General features: G+C 62.5%; 1 protein-coding gene across 8 annotated transcripts in view; it reads left to right on the top strand.

The window, feature by feature from the left end:
- Window positions 1-13,791, top strand: part of LRP1 (LDL receptor related protein 1) — a 98,548-nt gene extending 84,757 nt beyond the window's left edge. For 7 of the 8 annotated variants that reach the window (XM_064401205.1, XM_064401201.1, XM_064401199.1 and 4 more), the window contains exons 68-89: window positions 780-896; window positions 2,446-2,552; window positions 2,665-2,797; window positions 3,226-3,345; window positions 3,756-3,878; window positions 4,130-4,273; window positions 4,360-4,494; window positions 4,670-4,789; window positions 5,085-5,356; window positions 5,448-5,626; window positions 5,843-5,949; window positions 6,137-6,253; window positions 6,336-6,512; window positions 6,981-7,121; window positions 7,211-7,384; window positions 7,461-7,622; window positions 9,111-9,285; window positions 9,628-9,732; window positions 9,930-9,994; window positions 11,193-11,280; window positions 11,377-11,521; window positions 12,670-13,791. In XM_064401205.1, coding sequence (XP_064257275.1) covers window positions 780-896; window positions 2,446-2,552; window positions 2,665-2,797; window positions 3,226-3,345; window positions 3,756-3,878; window positions 4,130-4,273; window positions 4,360-4,494; window positions 4,670-4,789; window positions 5,085-5,356; window positions 5,448-5,626; window positions 5,843-5,949; window positions 6,137-6,253; window positions 6,336-6,512; window positions 6,981-7,121; window positions 7,211-7,384; window positions 7,461-7,622; window positions 9,111-9,285; window positions 9,628-9,732; window positions 9,930-9,994; window positions 11,193-11,280; window positions 11,377-11,521; window positions 12,670-12,807 — 3,044 coding nt within the window. In that variant the 3' untranslated portion in view covers window positions 12,808-13,791. Of the gene's footprint in view, window positions 1-779; window positions 897-2,445; window positions 2,553-2,664; window positions 2,798-3,225; window positions 3,346-3,755; window positions 3,879-4,129; window positions 4,274-4,359; window positions 4,495-4,669; window positions 4,790-5,084; window positions 5,357-5,447; window positions 5,627-5,842; window positions 5,950-6,136; window positions 6,254-6,335; window positions 6,513-6,980; window positions 7,122-7,210; window positions 7,385-7,460; window positions 7,623-9,110; window positions 9,286-9,627; window positions 9,733-9,929; window positions 9,995-11,192; window positions 11,281-11,376; window positions 11,522-12,669 lie in introns of those variants that run through there. The other variant, XR_010351370.1, reaches the window with a different exon arrangement.
- Window positions 13,792-16,255: the final 2,464 nt, after the last annotated feature.

Raw genomic sequence — 16,255 nt, 5'->3', positions numbered from 1 at the left:
AGCTGTCCTTGTCCCTCTCCCTGTCCCATCCATGCCCCCCTTTGGGGCAGTGCTGACCTGCCCCTGTCCCTGTCCCTCTCCCTGTCCCTGTCCCTGTCCTGTCCCTGTGCCATCCACGCCCTCCTTGGGGCAGCTCTGAGCTGTCCCTGTCCCTGTCCCTGTGCCATCCACGCCCCCTTTTGGGGCAGCTCTGAGCTGTCCTTGTCCCTCTCCCTGTCCCATCCATGCCCCCCTTTGGGGCAGTGCTGACCTGCCCCTGTCCCTGTCCCTGTCCCTGTCCCTGTCCTGTCCCTGTGCCATCCATGCCCCTCTTTGGGGCAGCTCTGTCCCTGTCCCTGTCCCATCCACACCCCGCTGGGGCAGCTCTGAGCTGTCCCTGCCCCTGTCCCTGTCCCTGCCCCTGCCCCTGTCCCTGTCCCTGCCCCTGTCCCTGTCCTGTCCCTGTGCCATCCATGCTCCCCTTTGGGGCAGCTCTGTCCCTGACCCTGTCCCCGTCCCTGTCCCATCCGTGCCCTCCTTGGGGGCAGTACTGTCCCTGTCCCTGTCCCTGTCCCTGTCCCTGTCCCTGTCCCTGTCCCTGTCCCTGTGCCATCCATGCCCCCTTTTCGGGCAGTGCTGACCTGTCCCTGTCCCTGTCCCTGTCCCTGTCCCTGTGTCTGTGTCTGTCCCTGTGTCTGTCCCTGTGCCATCCATGCTCTCCTTTGGGAGGGTCCCCGTGCCAGGGCACAGGGACAGGGTGTCCCAGTCGCTGTGACCCTGTCCCTGTCCCCTGTCCCCAGACGAGCGCACCTGCGAGCCGTACCAGTTCCGCTGCAAGAACAACCGCTGCGTGCCGGGCCGCTGGCAGTGCGACTACGACAACGACTGCGGGGACAACTCCGACGAGGAGAGCTGCAGTACGTGCCTCCCCCCCGCCCTCGCTGGCCCCAGGGTGCAGCACTGCAGTGGGGAGAGGTTTGGGCCCCCCCAGCCCCTCTTTTGCTGTCAGGTTGGTGGCCGGGAGTGCCACCGTGTCCCCCACGCCAGGACAGCCCTGGGTGTGGAGAGCCTGGCCCTGCAGAGGGGAGGCTGTGCCAAGGAGACAGCCCAAAGGTGATGAGTGACACTGAAGGGGTGACCCCAACACGCTCCCCACAGGAGTGGGGGCCCAGCAGAGTCACTGAGGGCACCTTGTCTTGCTTTGCCACCAAGCGTCACCCGCTGTGTCACCCCCTGCCTGGCGGTGGGGACACACGGAGCTGTCAGGAGGGACCCGGGTCACAACCTCAGGCCTGGGCCAGTGCGTGGGGAGGTGGCTGATCCCCAGAGCTGGGGCAGAGAGTTTGGTGCTGCCCCTTGGTGAGCTCCTGCTCGTGTGCCAGCACCAAGGAGCAGCCAAGGAGCACGAGTGTCCTCGTGGACAGGGCCATTCCCAGGGCTCCACAAGCTCTGTCCCTCCAGAGGGGTTCAGGCTGCCTGGGGGTCTGCTGCCAGACCCTCTGCCACCCCACAGTGCCCACTGGGTCCTTCTGTCTTCCTGCAGCTCTTTAGGGTGCAGCTTTTGTTTTCTTTTCTGTTGATTTCCCGTCGTGTTTTTGAGTTTGTGCCATTTCACTTCATCTTATGTTTTTCTCCATTTTCACACTGTCGTTATGGGGCGCTCAGAGGTAGGTTCCTGCCAAAATCTTTTAATTCCATGTTACAGCCTCTCTAAAACCAATGAAGACAATAATTTCTAGGTGAGGGCAGAGGGGTCGGGACTGGACAATCCAGGTGGATTTACTGAACATCAGCAGCAGCATCTCCCTCCACGGAGCCTCAGCTGGGGAGGGTCCGACCATGCTGCTCTGCAGGGCCCGTGCATGGCTTGGACTTGGCTCCAAAACCCGTCCCTACCGTGCCTCCCCCTGGACACCCCCTGTTCCCCTGTTCCCCCACAATCCTGTGCCATGACCTGAGGGTCCCTGTGCCCCAATACCCCGGGGCCGTGGAGAGAGGAAGGGTCCCAAGAGCCACCCCAGGTTGGCGGCTGTGCCACGTGCCATCCTCCTGGATTTGACACGGGCTGTGCCAGTGAGCTGCGAGCTATCTGTCCCCATGCCCTGTGAGGGGGCACAGGGATGGGCACTGCTGCAGTTCCTCCTGCCTGGCGGGCAGCTGGGGTGGGCAGCACCGGGGCTGGTGCTGCCCGGTGGAGAGTGAGTGACCTGTTCCCTGGGGGACAGCCAGGCTGTGTGGCCACAGTGTCCCCCAAAACCCCCACAGGGAGTGGGGTGGGAAGGGGCTGGGAGGTGGTGCCAGCTGTGCCCCTCTGGCAGCTCCACAGCTCTGCCTGCACCCCCTGTCCCCAGCGCCACCCGCCGTGTGTGCGTGTCACCCCGTGCCCCCCCAGCTGCTGGCCAGGGACACCCCCTGCCCTCACGGGCTGTCCCCACGCTCAGGGCACGCGCTGTGCTCTGTCCCCAGCGCCCCGGCCCTGCTCTGAGAGCGAGTTCTCGTGTGCCAACGGCCGCTGCATCGCGGGCAGGTGGAAATGCGACGGGGACCACGACTGCGCCGACGGCTCCGACGAGGTACGAGGGTGACAGGGACACATCCCCCCCTCTGCCCCTGCCCTGGGGCTCTGGCAACAGAACAGGGGCCTGCCATGGCCCCCCTGAGCGTGTCCCTGCCTGTCCCCTGCAGAAAGACTGCACGCCCCGCTGCGAGTTTGACCAGTTCAAGTGCAAGAACGGGCACTGCATCCCCATGCGCTGGCGCTGCGACGCCGACGCCGACTGCATGGATGGCAGCGACGAGGAGAACTGTGGCACAGGGGGTAATGGCAGAGCTGTGTGTCCTCCTGGGCTGCTTGTGTCCCCTGTCCCTGCCCTGGTGTCATTGTGTCACCGCTGAGGGTGGGAGCATCCCCTCTGTGTGTGTGTGTCCCTCTCTCTGCTCCAATCTGGAACGTGCTCAGACATGGAAAACCCCCAGCCCTGGAGACCCCCTGTGCGTGCTGGAAATTGGAATTGCAGCTCCAGGCTGGGGTTTTGGCAGCAGGGCTGCACGAGCTGACATGTCCCCTCTTGCACTGACGTGTCCCCCCATTCCCCCCTTGGTCTGACATGTCCCCTCTTGCACTGACGTGTCTCTTGCACTGTTGTGTGTCCCCCCTTGCAGTGACATGTCCCCCTTGCACTGACGTGTCTCTTGCACTGACGTGTGCCCCCTTGCACTGACATGTCCCCCCTTGCACTGTCACAGTCCGCACGTGTCCCCTGGACGAGTTCCAGTGCAACAACACCCTGTGCAAGCCCCTGGCCTGGAAGTGTGACGGGGAGGACGATTGTGGGGACAACTCGGACGAGAATCCCGAGGAGTGCTGTGAGTGACACTGCCTCTGCCCCAAGCCCTCCCACAGCCCAGGATGGGGGGACAGTTCCTGAGCACCCCTGTGGGGACCAAAGGGTTTGGGGGGGACTTTTGGCAGCTCCTCTTGGGGGCGGCCGGTGGGGGCGAGGGGCTGGAGGTGACTCTGATTGAGGGGCAGGAGTTGCAGAGGGGCTGGTGGTGGGGAGGGGGCTGGAGGGGCTGGGTGAGGAGAGGGCTCACAGCAGCCGGGCGATTGTCTTTGCTTCAGTGTCTTTGCTTCAGCCTCCGGAGCCCGCTGGCCCGCGTGGGACAGCCCTCCCCGGAGAGCGGGCAGAGGCCGAGCAGCAGCTCGTGACATGTGTGGCAGCCTGCCTACGGCGTCTCCTTTCACCGTCACCGTTTGTTTCTGTTTGCTGGTGCAGTGAAATTCCAGTGTCCCCCCAACAGACCGTTCCGCTGCAAGAACGACCGGGTATGTCTGTGGATCGGTCGACAGTGCGACGGCATTGACAACTGTGGAGATAACACGGATGAGAAGGACTGCGGTGAGTGGGGCTGCCCGCGGGCACAGCCCCGAGCCGGCCTGGCCGAGGTGCCTGCGTGGTCACTGTGGCCCTTGGGATGCTCCTCCCAGAGCCCAGGGTTCAGCCCAGGTGTCGGGGTTGGCTTTGGCCAGTCTTTCCTCCCAAAATCAGGGTGTGGATGTAGGGTCTCAAGTCCCTGCTTGCTCCCAGAGGGTCTCGTGGGGATGGGTGCCCAGGAGATGGGGGTCACAGCTGCTGCCCCTCACCCGCAGAGTCACCCACGGCCAAGCCCAAGAGCTGCAGCCAGGACAAGAACGAGTTCCTGTGTGGGAACAAGAAGTGCATCAGCGCCAACCTCCGCTGCAACTTCTTCGATGACTGTGGAGATGGTTCTGATGAGGAATCCTGCTCCCACGGTGGGTGGGGAGCCGGGGGCCCGCTGGGGGCTGGGGGCTGGAGGGAACCCAGCGTGACACGCGTGTGACGGCGTGTCCCACCGCAGAGCACAAGTCATATGACTGCACCACCAACACCACCATGTGTGGGGACGAGGCCCACTGCGTCCAGTCCCAGTCCACCTCATACTGCACCTGCCGCAGAGGCTTCCAGAAGGTGCCAGACAAGAATTTTTGCCAAGGTACTTCCCACTGCTCCCCGGGCTGTGGGGTCTGGCATTGGGTTTTGCCAGTGAGATGTGATTTCACAGCAGGCATGGGGCTGGGGTGGCAGGGATGGTGCCCTTGGGGCAGAGTTGGGGTGTGTGGGTGCAGCCTTTGGTGGGGGATCCCCTGATCCCATCTCCCACTGCCCAGACATCAACGAGTGCCTGCGCTTCGGGACCTGCTCCCAGCTCTGCAACAACACCAAGGGCTCCCACGTCTGCAGCTGCGCCAAGAACTTCATGAAGACGGACAACATGTGCAAGGCAGAAGGTCAGGAGGGAACCAAGGACCCACATGGGTTCTGTGTGTGCCCAGAGCTCCTGTGGGAATCCTTTGCTCTTCCCTCCAGCCCCCTGCAGCTCTGCCCACCCTTCTGGTACCGCTGGTGCCATCAGTGTGTCCATCCCCAAGGCGATGACGAGCTCCCAGTGACTCTGTCTCTGTCCCACCAGAGAGCTGGGCTGAGCCCTTGCTCCTGGCTGAGTCCCCACTCATGGCTGAGCCCCTGTTCCCAGTGCAGCCCATGCCAACCTCTCCTCCTCCTCCTCTTCCTCCTCCCCTGCAGGCTCCGAGCACCAGATCCTCTACATCGCGGACGACAACAAGATCAGGAGCATGTACCCCTTCAACCCCAACTCGGCCTACGAGCCAGCCTTCCAGGGCGATGAAAACGTGCGCATCGACGCCATGGACATCTACGTCAAGGGCAACAAGATCTACTGGACCAACTGGCACACGGGCAGGATCTCCTACCGGGAGCTGCCCGCCTCCTCCTCCGCCTCCACCGCCTCCAACCGCAACCGGCGCCAGATCGACGGCGGCGTCACCCACCTGAACGTGAGCCAGCTCTGCCGGGGCGTGGCGGGAGCGGCGGGGATGGGCTGGTGGTTTCATCCCCCCTCACCCGTCCCCGCTCTGCCCCGCACAGATCTCAGGGCTGAAGATGCCGCGGGGAATCGCCATCGATTGGGTGGCTGGGAACATCTACTGGACGGACTCGGGGCGGGACGTCATCGAGGTGGCGCAGATGAAAGGGGAGAACCGCAAGACGCTGATTTCGGGGATGATCGATGAGCCCCACGCCATCGTGGTTGATCCACTGCGGGGGTGAGGGACTTCCCATCCCTCTGCCCAGCCCTCACCACACTCCCCTCGTCGCAAGCCCACCCACGTGTCCCAGGGTCACTCTCTGTGTCTTCTCGAGTTGCCCCAGAGTTGTCTGGTGACTCCAGGATGCCATGGGGATAGTGTTAGGAGGGTTTCTCCTCCCTGGTCAGTGGGATGTCCTGTTCCCCTGGGAATGACCTGCCTGTGTCCTTACAGAACGATGTACTGGTCAGACTGGGGCAATCACCCCAAGATCGAGACAGCTGCCATGGATGGGACGCTGCGGGAGACCCTGGTGCAGGACAACATCCAGTGGCCAACAGGTGAGAGAGTCAGGGGACAGGAGGGGGACAAAAGCCACGATGGGGACACGTTCAACCATTTGTGTTGTGGGGGCTCGGAGCCCCATGGCAGAAGGGTGTAGGGCCAGTGGGGTGGTGCTCTGTGGGTCAGTTGGTCAGGAGGGGCTTGGGGTGGACTGGGGGCTCACTGGGGGCTGTGTCCCCTCAGGCCTGGCCGTGGACTACCACAACGAGAGGCTGTACTGGGCCGACGCCAAGCTCTCCGTCATCGGCAGCATCCGGCTCAACGGCACCGACCCCGTGGTGGCCATCGACAACAAGAAGGGTAAGGGGTGCCCCTTGGGGGTCCCTGGCCTCAGGCCCACCCCAAATCCCTGCCTCCACATGTCCCCTCCTGGCTTCCTCAGGGCTGAGCCACCCGTTCAGCATCGACATCTTTGAGGACTACATCTACGGCGTCACCTACATCAACAACCGCATCTTCAAGATCCACAAGTTCGGGCACAAGCCTGTCACCAACCTGACCTCCGGCCTCAACCACGCCACCGACGTCGTGCTCTACCACCAGTACAAGCAGCCAGAGGGTGTGTGAGGGCCTGGGACCCCCACCTGGCACCAGGGAGGTGCCAGGGACTGATACCTGGTGTGGGGTGCCAGAGGGTGAGGGGGGTGTTGGGAAGAGGGGGCTGAGACCCCCAGCTCCCTGCCCGAAGTGGGGGTGTCTGGGTGGGCAAAGCAGGGGGTTGCTGAGGTGGGTTGGGGGAGTCCAACTGGTCAGGTGGTGACCTCAGGGCGTGGGAGGGACAGCACAGGGCTGTGGAGGGGAAGTGACATCTGTGGAGATGACACAGATGAGGTGAGTGGGGCTGCCTGTGGGCACAGCCCCGAGCCTGCCTGGCCAAGGTGCCTGCGTGGTCACTGTGGCCCTTGGGATGGACCTCCCAGAGCCCAGAGTTCAGCCTGGAGGAACATCCCAGAGCTGCTGCGGAGCAAGAAGGGCTGTGAGGTCACCACCGTGCTGTCCTCACCATGTGTGCCCCCTCCTCCCGCAGTGACCAACCCTTGTGACCGCAAGAAGTGCGAGTGGCTCTGCCTGCTGAGCCCCAGCGGCCCCGTGTGCACCTGCCCCAACGGCAAACGCCTGGACAACGGCACCTGCGTGCTCGTGCCCTCGCCCACCGTCTCCCCTGTCGGTAGGTGACACCGGAGCAGGACACGGTGAGGATGAGGAGGGAGGTTGGCTCCTGCCAGCCCGCTCCTGCTCACCTCCGCTCCCTCGCAGTGCCCACCACGGACACGTGTGACCTGGTGTGCCTGAACGGCGGCAGCTGCTTCCTCAACGCCCGCAAGCAGGCCAAGTGCCGCTGCCAGCCGCGCTACAACGGCGACAAGTGCCAGATCGACCAGTGCTGGGACTACTGCCAGAACGGGGGCACCTGCGCTGCCTCGCCCTCGGGTGAGCCGCGGGGCTGGCGGACAGACGGACAGACAGACGGACGGGTGGGCGCGGAGCTGACGGGTTTTATCCCTAGGAATGCCGACCTGCCGCTGCCCCACCGGCTTCACCGGGCCCCGGTGCAACCAGCAGGTGTGCACGGATTACTGCCAGCACAACGGCAGCTGCACCGTCAACCAGGGCAACCAGCCCAGCTGCCGCTGCCTGCCCACCTTCATCGGGGACCGCTGCCAGTACCGTGAGTGCCAGCGGCTGTGCCGCGGGCTGGGGACAGCAGCGGGGGAGTTGGGGGGGTGTCATTCACCTGGGGATGTCGGGGGACAGCAGTGGGGGTGTTAAAAGGAGGGGTGTTCCTCACCTGGGGACATCTGGGGACAGCAGTGGGGACGTTAAAAGGATGGGTGTTTGTCACCTGGGGATGTCGGGGGACAGCAGTGGGGACGTTAAAAGGATGGGTGTTTGTCACCTGGGGATGTCTGGGGACAGCAGTGGGGACGTTAAAAGGATGGGTGTTCCTTACCTGGGGACATCTGGGGACAGCAGTGGGGACGTTAAAAGGATGGGTGTTCCTTACCTGGGGACATCTAGGGACAGCAGTGGGGACATTAAAAGGATGGGTGTTCCTTACCTGGGGACATCTGGGGACAGCAGTGGGGACGTTAAAAGGATGGGTGTTCCTTACCTGGGGACATCTAGGGACAGCAGTGGGGACGTTAAAAGGATGGGTGTTCCTTACCTGGGGACATCTGGGGACAGCAGTGGGGACGTTAAAAGGATGGGTGTTTATCACCTGAGGATGTCTGGGGACAGCAGTGGGGGAGCTGGGAGGGTGTCACTCACCTGAGGACTGGTCACTGTCTGGGGACAGCAGTGGGAGTGTTAAAAGGATGGGTGTTCCTCATCTGGGGACATCTGGGGACAGCAGTGGGAGTGTTAAAAGGGTGGCTGTCACTCACCTGGGGATGTCTGGGGACAACAATGGGGACACTAAAAAGATGGGTGTCCCTCATTTGAGGATGTCTAGGGACAGCAGCGGGGACGTTAAAAGGATGGGTGTTCCTTACCTGGGGACATCTGGGGACAGCAGTGGGGATGTTAAAAGGATGGGTGTTTGTCACCTGGGGATGTCTGGGGATAGCAGTGGGGGTATCAGGAGGATGGGTGTCACTCACCTGGGGATGTCTGGGGACAACAATGGGGACGTTAAAAAGATGGGTGTCCCTCATTTGAGGATGTCTGGGGACAGCAGTGAGGGAGTCGGGAGGGTGGGTGTTTGTCACCTGGGGATGTCTGGGGACAGCAGTGAGGGTGTTAAAAGGATGGGTATTCCTCATCTGGGGACATCTGGGGACAGCAGTGGGGGTATCAGGAGGGTGGTTGTCACTCACCTGGGGATGTCTGGGGACAGCAGTAGGGGTATCAGGAGGGTGGGTGTCCCTCACCTGGAGATGCCTGGGGGGAGATCTCTGGGGACAGTGCCAGAGTGTTGGGCTCCCACCCCTCTTTCGGGTTTTTCCCACCCTCTGTGTCCCCTCTGGGGACAGCATCAGGGGTTGGGCTCCCATGTCCCCATCTTTTGGGGGAACCCCTGGGAACAGCACCCGTGGGATTGCATCTCCAGGTCCCCCTCTTTGATGGGATGCTTTGTGGGGCGGGGTGATGCTCCATGGGGCCACCAGCTGCCCTCTGGAGGGGCTGCCCACCCTGACCCCCTTGTCCCCCACAGGGCAGTGCTTCGACTACTGTGAGAATGACGGCGTGTGCCAGATGACAGCCAGCGGTGCCAAGCAGTGCCGCTGCCCCCCTCAGTTTGAGGGTGCCCAGTGCCAGGAGAACAAGTGCTCCCGGTGCCAGGAGGGCAAGTGCAGCATCAACAAGCAGAGCGGGGAGGTCTCCTGCATGTAGGTGCTGGGAATGTCGAGCTGCAGGGAGGAAAAGGGGTGGTGGGCACAGGGACCCCGGAGGAAACCTGTCCCGCTGTGGCAGGGTCAGGCACAGCTAGATCAGGAATTCAGGGCAGATAAATCCAGGGAATTCATCCTGGGAGGAGGAGGAGGACGTGGATGTGTCTCAGATGTGTCTCAGATGTGTCTCAGATGTGTGAAGTGCCCATGCTGGTGTCCCAGCCATGAGCTGTGCGGGTGGGATGAGCCCCGAGGGGCTGGGGGGAGCACACAGCACCCAGAGTGGGGGGCACAGGGCAGCCGGGGGTACCCGTGGGGCTGATCCTCTGTGCCCCCCAGCTGCCCCGACGGGAAGATAGCACCGAGCTGCCTGACCTGTGACAATTACTGCCTGCACGGCGGGACCTGCTCCATCAGCGAGAAGACCCAGCTGCCCGAGTGCCTGTAAGAGGGGAGGGGGCTTTGCCAGGGCACAAAGGGAGGGGGGGACAGGCGGGCTGTTTGCCCCCCGAGACGTCACTGACACGCCCCGATCTGTGCCCCCCGCCCCACCCTGACCCCAGGCCTGTGCCCTGCTCTCCCTCCCTCCCTCCCCGCATGGCCCTGCCCTGCTAACCCCGGTGCTCTCCCTGCCCTGCCAGGTGTCCCTCGGGCATGACGGGCACGCGCTGCGAGGAGTTCATCGTGGGCGAGCAGCAGAGCAGCCGTAAGTGGGGGGCACGGGGTGACACCCCCCCTTCCATGCCACACCGCACTGAGGGGTTTTTTGGGGGGCAGTGTATGACCCCCCTTCCATGCCAACCACACCCAGGGGGTTTTTTGGGCAGTTTTTTGGGGGCAGTGTATGACCCCCCTTCCATGCCACACCACACCCAGGGAGTTTTTTGGGGGCCAGGTTAATTTGGGGGCAGTGTGGGACCCCTCTTTCCATGCCACACCACACCCAGGGAGATTTTTGGTGGGCAGGTTAATTTGGGGGCAGTGTGTGACCCCCTTTCCATGCCATGCCATACCCAGGGGTTTTGTTTGTTGGGCAATTTTTTGGGGGGCAATGTATGATCCTCCTTCCGTGCCACACCACACTGAGGCGGTTTTTTTGGGCAGTTTATTGTTGGGCAGTTTTTTGGGGGCAGTGTATGACCCCCCTTCCATGCCATGCAACACCCAGGGGTTTTGTTGGTGGGCAGGTTAAGTGGGGGGCACTGTGTGACCCCCTCTTTCCATGCCACACCGAGGGGGTTTTTTGGGGGGAAGGTTAAGTGGGGGCCAGTTTGTGACCCCCCCTTCCATGCTACGCCACACCCAGGTAGTTTTTTGGGGGCCAGGTTAATTTGGGGGCAGTGTGGGACCCCTCTTTCCAAGCCACACCACACCCAAGGTTTTTTTTTTGGGGGGGCAGGTTAAGTGGGGGGCAGTTTGTGACCCCCTTTCCATGCCACACCACACTCAGGGGTTATGTTTGTTGGGCAGTTTTTTGGGGGGCAATGTATGACCCCCTTTCCATTCCACACCACACTGAGGGGTTTTTTTTGGCAGTTTATTGTTGGGCAGATTTTTGGGGGGCAGTGTATGACCCCCCTCCCATGCCATACCCAGGGGTTTTTTTGGTGGGCACGTTAAGTGGGGGGCAGTGTGTGACCCCCTTTCCATGCCATGCCATGCCATACCCAGGGTTTTTTTTGGGCAGTTTGTTGGTGGGCAGTTTTTTGGGGGGCAGTGTGTGACCCCCCCTCCCATGCCACACCACACCCAGGGTTTTGTTGATTATCCAGACCTTCCCCTGAGCGACTCCTGACCCCCATTCTGAGGTGGAAAGGGGGGGACAGTGCCAGCCCAGGCTGCCCCTTTTGGGCAGTGTCCCCCCCACCCCAGGCTCTGAGTGTTCCTGTGCCTTCCTCCCGCAGGAACAGCCTCCATCGTCATCCCCATCCTGCTGCTCCTCATCCTCCTCACCGTGGTGGCTTTTGTCTGGTACAAATGGAGAATTAAAGGGTGAGTCTGGTGGCATGGAGAGGGCACGGAGCTGGCTGTGACAGCCTCGAGGGTGGGGGGTGTCACTGGCACTGACCCCCTGCCTCCCCTCCTCAGTGCCAAGGGCTTCCAGCACCAGCGGATGACCAACGGTGCCATGAACGTGGAGATTGGGAACCCCACCTACAAAATGTACGAGGGGGAGCCCGATGACGACGTGGGGGAGCTGCTGGATGCTGACTTTGCCCTGGACCCCGACAAGGTGAGGGGCTGGCAGCTCTGCAGGGTCCTGCCCAAAGCGGGAGGTGCAGGGGGGGGACACGTGCTGGGGTGGGGGGCGCATGGCTGGGGCTGTCAGGGCTCTGTGTGCAGCAGCCCTGGGGGGCTCTGAGGGTTTTTGGGGCTGATGGGTCCCTGAGGGTCTCAAAGGCTTCAGGGATTGGGGGCTGATGGATCTCTGGGGGTCTGAAAGAATTCAGGGCTTTGAGGCTCTTGGGTTTCTGAGGGTCTGAAAGGCTTCAGGGCTTTGGGGCTGTTGGGTCTCTGAGGGTCTCAGCTTGAGGGGTTTGGGGCTCTTGGGTTTCTGAGGGTCTCAGCTTCAGGGCTTTGGGGTTGATGGATCTCTAAGGGTCTGAAAGGCTTCAGGGCTTGGGGCTGATGGGTCCCTGAGGGTCTCAGCTTCAGGGCTTTGGGGCTGATGGGTCTCTGAGGGTCTGAAAGGCTTCAGGGCTTTGGGGCTCTTGGGTCTCTGAGGGTCTCAAGGGCTTCAGGGCTGGGATCTCTGAGAGGTTGCAAAGGTTTTGAGGGATCACAAAGCCTTTGGGGCTGGGTGAGCTTCAAGGGTTTGCAAACTTTTTGGGGCTAGGGGAACTCCGAGGGGTGACAGAGGTTTTGGGCTGGGGAAACTCTGAAGGTCCACAAAGGCTTTGGGGCTGGGGGGGAGTCTGAAGGTTCACAAAGGTTTTGGGGCTGGGGAGCTCTGAAGGTTCACAAAGGTTTTGGGGCTGGGGAGCTCTGAAGGTTCACAAAGGTTTTGGGGCTGGGCATGCCCTGAGAGAGGCTCCAAAGGCTCACAAAGGATTTGGGGTGGGTGAAAGGGGGATACTCCAAGGGGCTGCAAAGGCTTCAGGGCTTGGAGGTGTTTGAGGGGTCACAAAGCTTTGGGGCTGGGGAGCTCTGAGGGGGTCACAAAGATTTTGTGTCTGGGGGGGCTCTGAGGGGTCTCAAAGCCTTTGGGGCTGGGGGCTGCAGGCAGGGCCAGCGGGGCTGCCCCTGTCCCTGGAGCAGCTCACACCTGGTGGGGGCTCTCACCGAGTCCCCCCAGGGTGGGGAACACCCCCGGGGACATCAGTTCTGAGCAGAGGGGGGATGTCCTCACCCCCTCCCACCCTCTCCCCCCTCTCTCTGCAGCCCACCAACTTCACCAACCCGGTTTATGCCACGCTGTACATGGGCGCCCACAACAGCCGCAACTCCCTGGCCAGCACGGACGAGAAACGGGAGCTGCTGGCACGGGGGGACGACGACCTGGCAGACCCCCTGGCATAGGGGCACGGGGGGCGAGGGGCCCGGCACAGCCCCCCGCCGCAGTGGGGGGGGGCCGGGGGGGGGGCCACGAGCCGCTGTATAAATGTACAAATGAAGGATTATTACTTTTCTATGTGAGCAGTATTATTACCTGTATATTCCCCCCCTCCCCGGTCCCAGGCCTCGGCGTCTTCATTGCCAGACCCGGCTTTTGGTTTATTTTAAATCTCTTTACATTGGGCGCCCCCCCCCTCCCCACTTCCAAAATCCCTTTTCTTTTCCTGCCCCTTCTCACCCCCTCCTGCCCCCCCAGGACAGGCGGTACCGGGGCAAACACACCGGGGCTGGGGCTGAGGGGACATTTGGGGTCGCTGCTGTGGGGGGCACAGCTCGGGGGGAGGCAGAGCGGGGTCCCCCATGCTCCAAACCCCCCTGAACTGCAGCAGCTCCCCTCCCCAGGGACCCCGTTTCCTTCCCCCCACCGAAATCTGCTGCTCCCCGGCTTCCCCCTTCTCCTGCAGCTTCTGCAGTCCTCGCCCCCAGCCCCAAATTCCCCTCCCTCCCCTGTTCCCCCCCATTTTCCCCTCCCCTCTCCCATTTTCCCCTCCCTCCCCAACTTTCCCCTCCCTCTCTCTGCCTCCTTTTCCCCCCCTTCTCTGCCCGACTGTTACAGGGGTCAGGATGAAGCCCCCAGCCCCGCTGTGGTGTTGGGGAGGGGGTCTCCAGCCCCTCATTCCCCCCACCCCGCTCCCCCTCTCCCACTCTCCAACATGCACATTTTTTAACAGGAAAAAGGAAAAAAAAAATACAAAAAAACCCACAAAAAAAAAAACCTGGAAATGACCTAGCTTTTATAGTAGAAATAAATAAACGCATGTGGGGGGGCGGGGGGGGGGACACCCCATCCTTTTATTGGGGGGAAATGTTTTAATAATTTTTGCTGGATTACTTTACAACTAAACAAAACAGATATTGTTATAAATAAAATTTTTAAAAACTGAAGAACTGGCTGCTGGTTGGAGCGGGGGGGTGGGAGTGGGGAATGGGGAGTGGGGATGGGAATGGGAATGGGGAATGGGAATGGGAATGGGAATGGGAATGGGAATGGGAATGGGGAGTGGGGAATGGGGATGGGGAATGGGGAGTGGGGAATGGGAATGGGAATGGGAATGGGGAATGGGGAATGGGGAGTGGGGAATGGGAATGGGAATGGGAATGGGGAATGGGGATGGGAATGGGAATGGAAATGGGAATGGGAATGGGGATGGGGAATGGGAATGGGGATGGGGAATGGGAATGGGAATGGGAATGGGGAGTGGGGAATGGGAATGGGAATGGGAATGGGGAATGGGGAATGGGGAATGGGGAATGGGGAATGGGAATGGGAATGGGAATGGGAATGGGAATGGGGAATGGGAGTGAGAATGGAGAATGGGAGTGGGAAAATGGGGAATGGGAGTGGGAATGGAGAATGGGAGTGGGAAAATGGGGAATGGGAGTGGGAATGGAGAATGGGAGTGGGAAAATGGGGAATGGGAATGGGGAATGGGGAATGGGAATGGGAATGAGGAATGGGGATGGGAATGGGAATGGGGAATGGGAAAGGAGGAATGGGGAATGGGGAGCTGGAAACGGGGAATGGGGAACGGGGAACGGTGAACCGGGAATGGGCACCGGCGCAGTCCCGGGAGCCGCCACCAGGTGGCGACACCGCCACCGGGAACGGAGCGGGGGGGGGCAGCGCGCGCGTCCCCCCGTGTCCCCCCTGTGTCACCCCCCGTGTCACCCCCCTGTGTCACCCCCCCCGTGTCACCCCTCCGTGTCACCCCCATGTGACCCTCTCCGTGTCCCCACCGTGTCTCCCCCTCCGTGTCCCACCTGTACGCCCCCATGGGTCCTCCTCTTAAGCCCACCCTGAGCATCCCCCATGTCCCCCCATTGTCCCCCATATCCTCCCAGCGTCCCCCATGTCCCCGAGTATCCCCCATGGCCCCCGCTGAGTCCCCCATGTCCCCCCATTGTCCCCCATGTCGCCCCACTGTGTTCCACGTCTCCTGAGCATCCCCCATGTCCCCGCATTGTCCCCTGAGTATCCTCCATGTCCCCCTCCATGTCCCCCCATCTCCCCACTTTCTCCTCCCGTGTGTGTCTCCCCCTGTGCCCCCCCCCCCGTGCCCCCCACTCCGCGCCCCCCGTGCCTGGCACCACCGCGGGGTGTCCCTGTCACCCTCCCGCCCTGCCACAGACCAGGACAGCAGCAGCTCCGTGGGTGGGGGGCTCAGCTGGGACCCCCCTTTACCCCCAGAGCAGCACCAGGGACCGGGGCAGGACCGGGGGGGGGCTCGTGGTGGCCCCGGGGGGGGCTCGTTCTGCTCGGGGGGCGGGGGGCTCAGCCCGAGCCCCCCGAGCGTCGAGCCTTGGTGGCATCGCCAGCAGCCTCTCCACGTGCCAGGCGCTGTGCGGGACCCCCAGGGCCATGCCAGCTCCCAGTGCCCCCCCGGCCGGTGGCTCAGCAGAGGGGGTCGCCCCTCTCTACCCCCCCCAAATCACCGGTGCAGCCCCCGGCCCCCCGCAGCCGCTGCCTTTGAGCCCCCCCAGCCCCGCGCCGGGCGCCGGCGGCCTCAGATCTATTTCAATACCGGCTCTTTGTTCACTTATCGGTCCTTAAATCTCCTCCCGAGGTTTTTCCTCCCTTTCCCCTCTCCCCCCCACCCCCCTCCACCCCCCTCACCAAATCCTTTTTATCTTTTTCCTTCAATATTTTCTATTTTTCGCCCTCTTCCCCATTCATCCCCCACCCTCCCCCCGCCTGCTTCTGCCCCTGCCGTGGGCTGTTAAGGTGGGGAGGGGGCTTTTCCAGAGCCCCCAACCCCTCTCAGACCATCCAGGGGCACCGAGACCCCCCCATTACGGGGAGTTTTCCTGGCGATGTTGGGTGGGACGTCCCGAGGGGTCTGGGTGCCCCCGGAGCCCCCCCAAAGCTTCGGCCCCCCCAACCCTCGGCAGGGTGGAGGTGGCACCGGGGGGAGCAGAGCTGGGGGTCCCCGGGGGAAGGGGAGGGGGTGGGATAGGAGGGGAGGGGGGTACTGAGGCCCCCGCACTGCGGGAATTGGGGGTCAGGGAGAATCGGGGGGCTCTGGGGTCTCACACCGGGGCAGCAGGGAAGGGAGGGGGGGTTGGGGGGATTCTCCCTCAATTGGGGGAGGCTCCTCTGACCCCCGGCTGCGGACCCCGGGCAGAATGTGCCCCCCGGAGCTGGTTGGGACCCCCCCCCCGATGCCGACAGCTCCGGACGCCCCGCTCCTCGTGGCTCGGCTCTCTCCCCTCTCCCTTCCCCGGCTCCTTCTCCCCTCGTTCCTCGCCCTCTCCCTTCCCTTTTCCCGTCTCTCCTTTTATCATTCCGGCTCCGCACGTCCACGCGGTTCTGCAGTGCCCTCCCCGCGTGTCCCCAGACCCCCCGAGCGCCCCC

The sequence above is a fragment of the Passer domesticus genome, chromosome 31 (genome assembly GCF_036417665.1).
Source record: "Passer domesticus isolate bPasDom1 chromosome 31, bPasDom1.hap1, whole genome shotgun sequence".
NCBI lineage: Eukaryota > Metazoa > Chordata > Aves > Passeriformes > Passeridae > Passer > Passer domesticus.
Note: the sequence above shows the minus strand (reverse complement) of the source record. Positions and strands in the feature narration are given on the sequence as shown.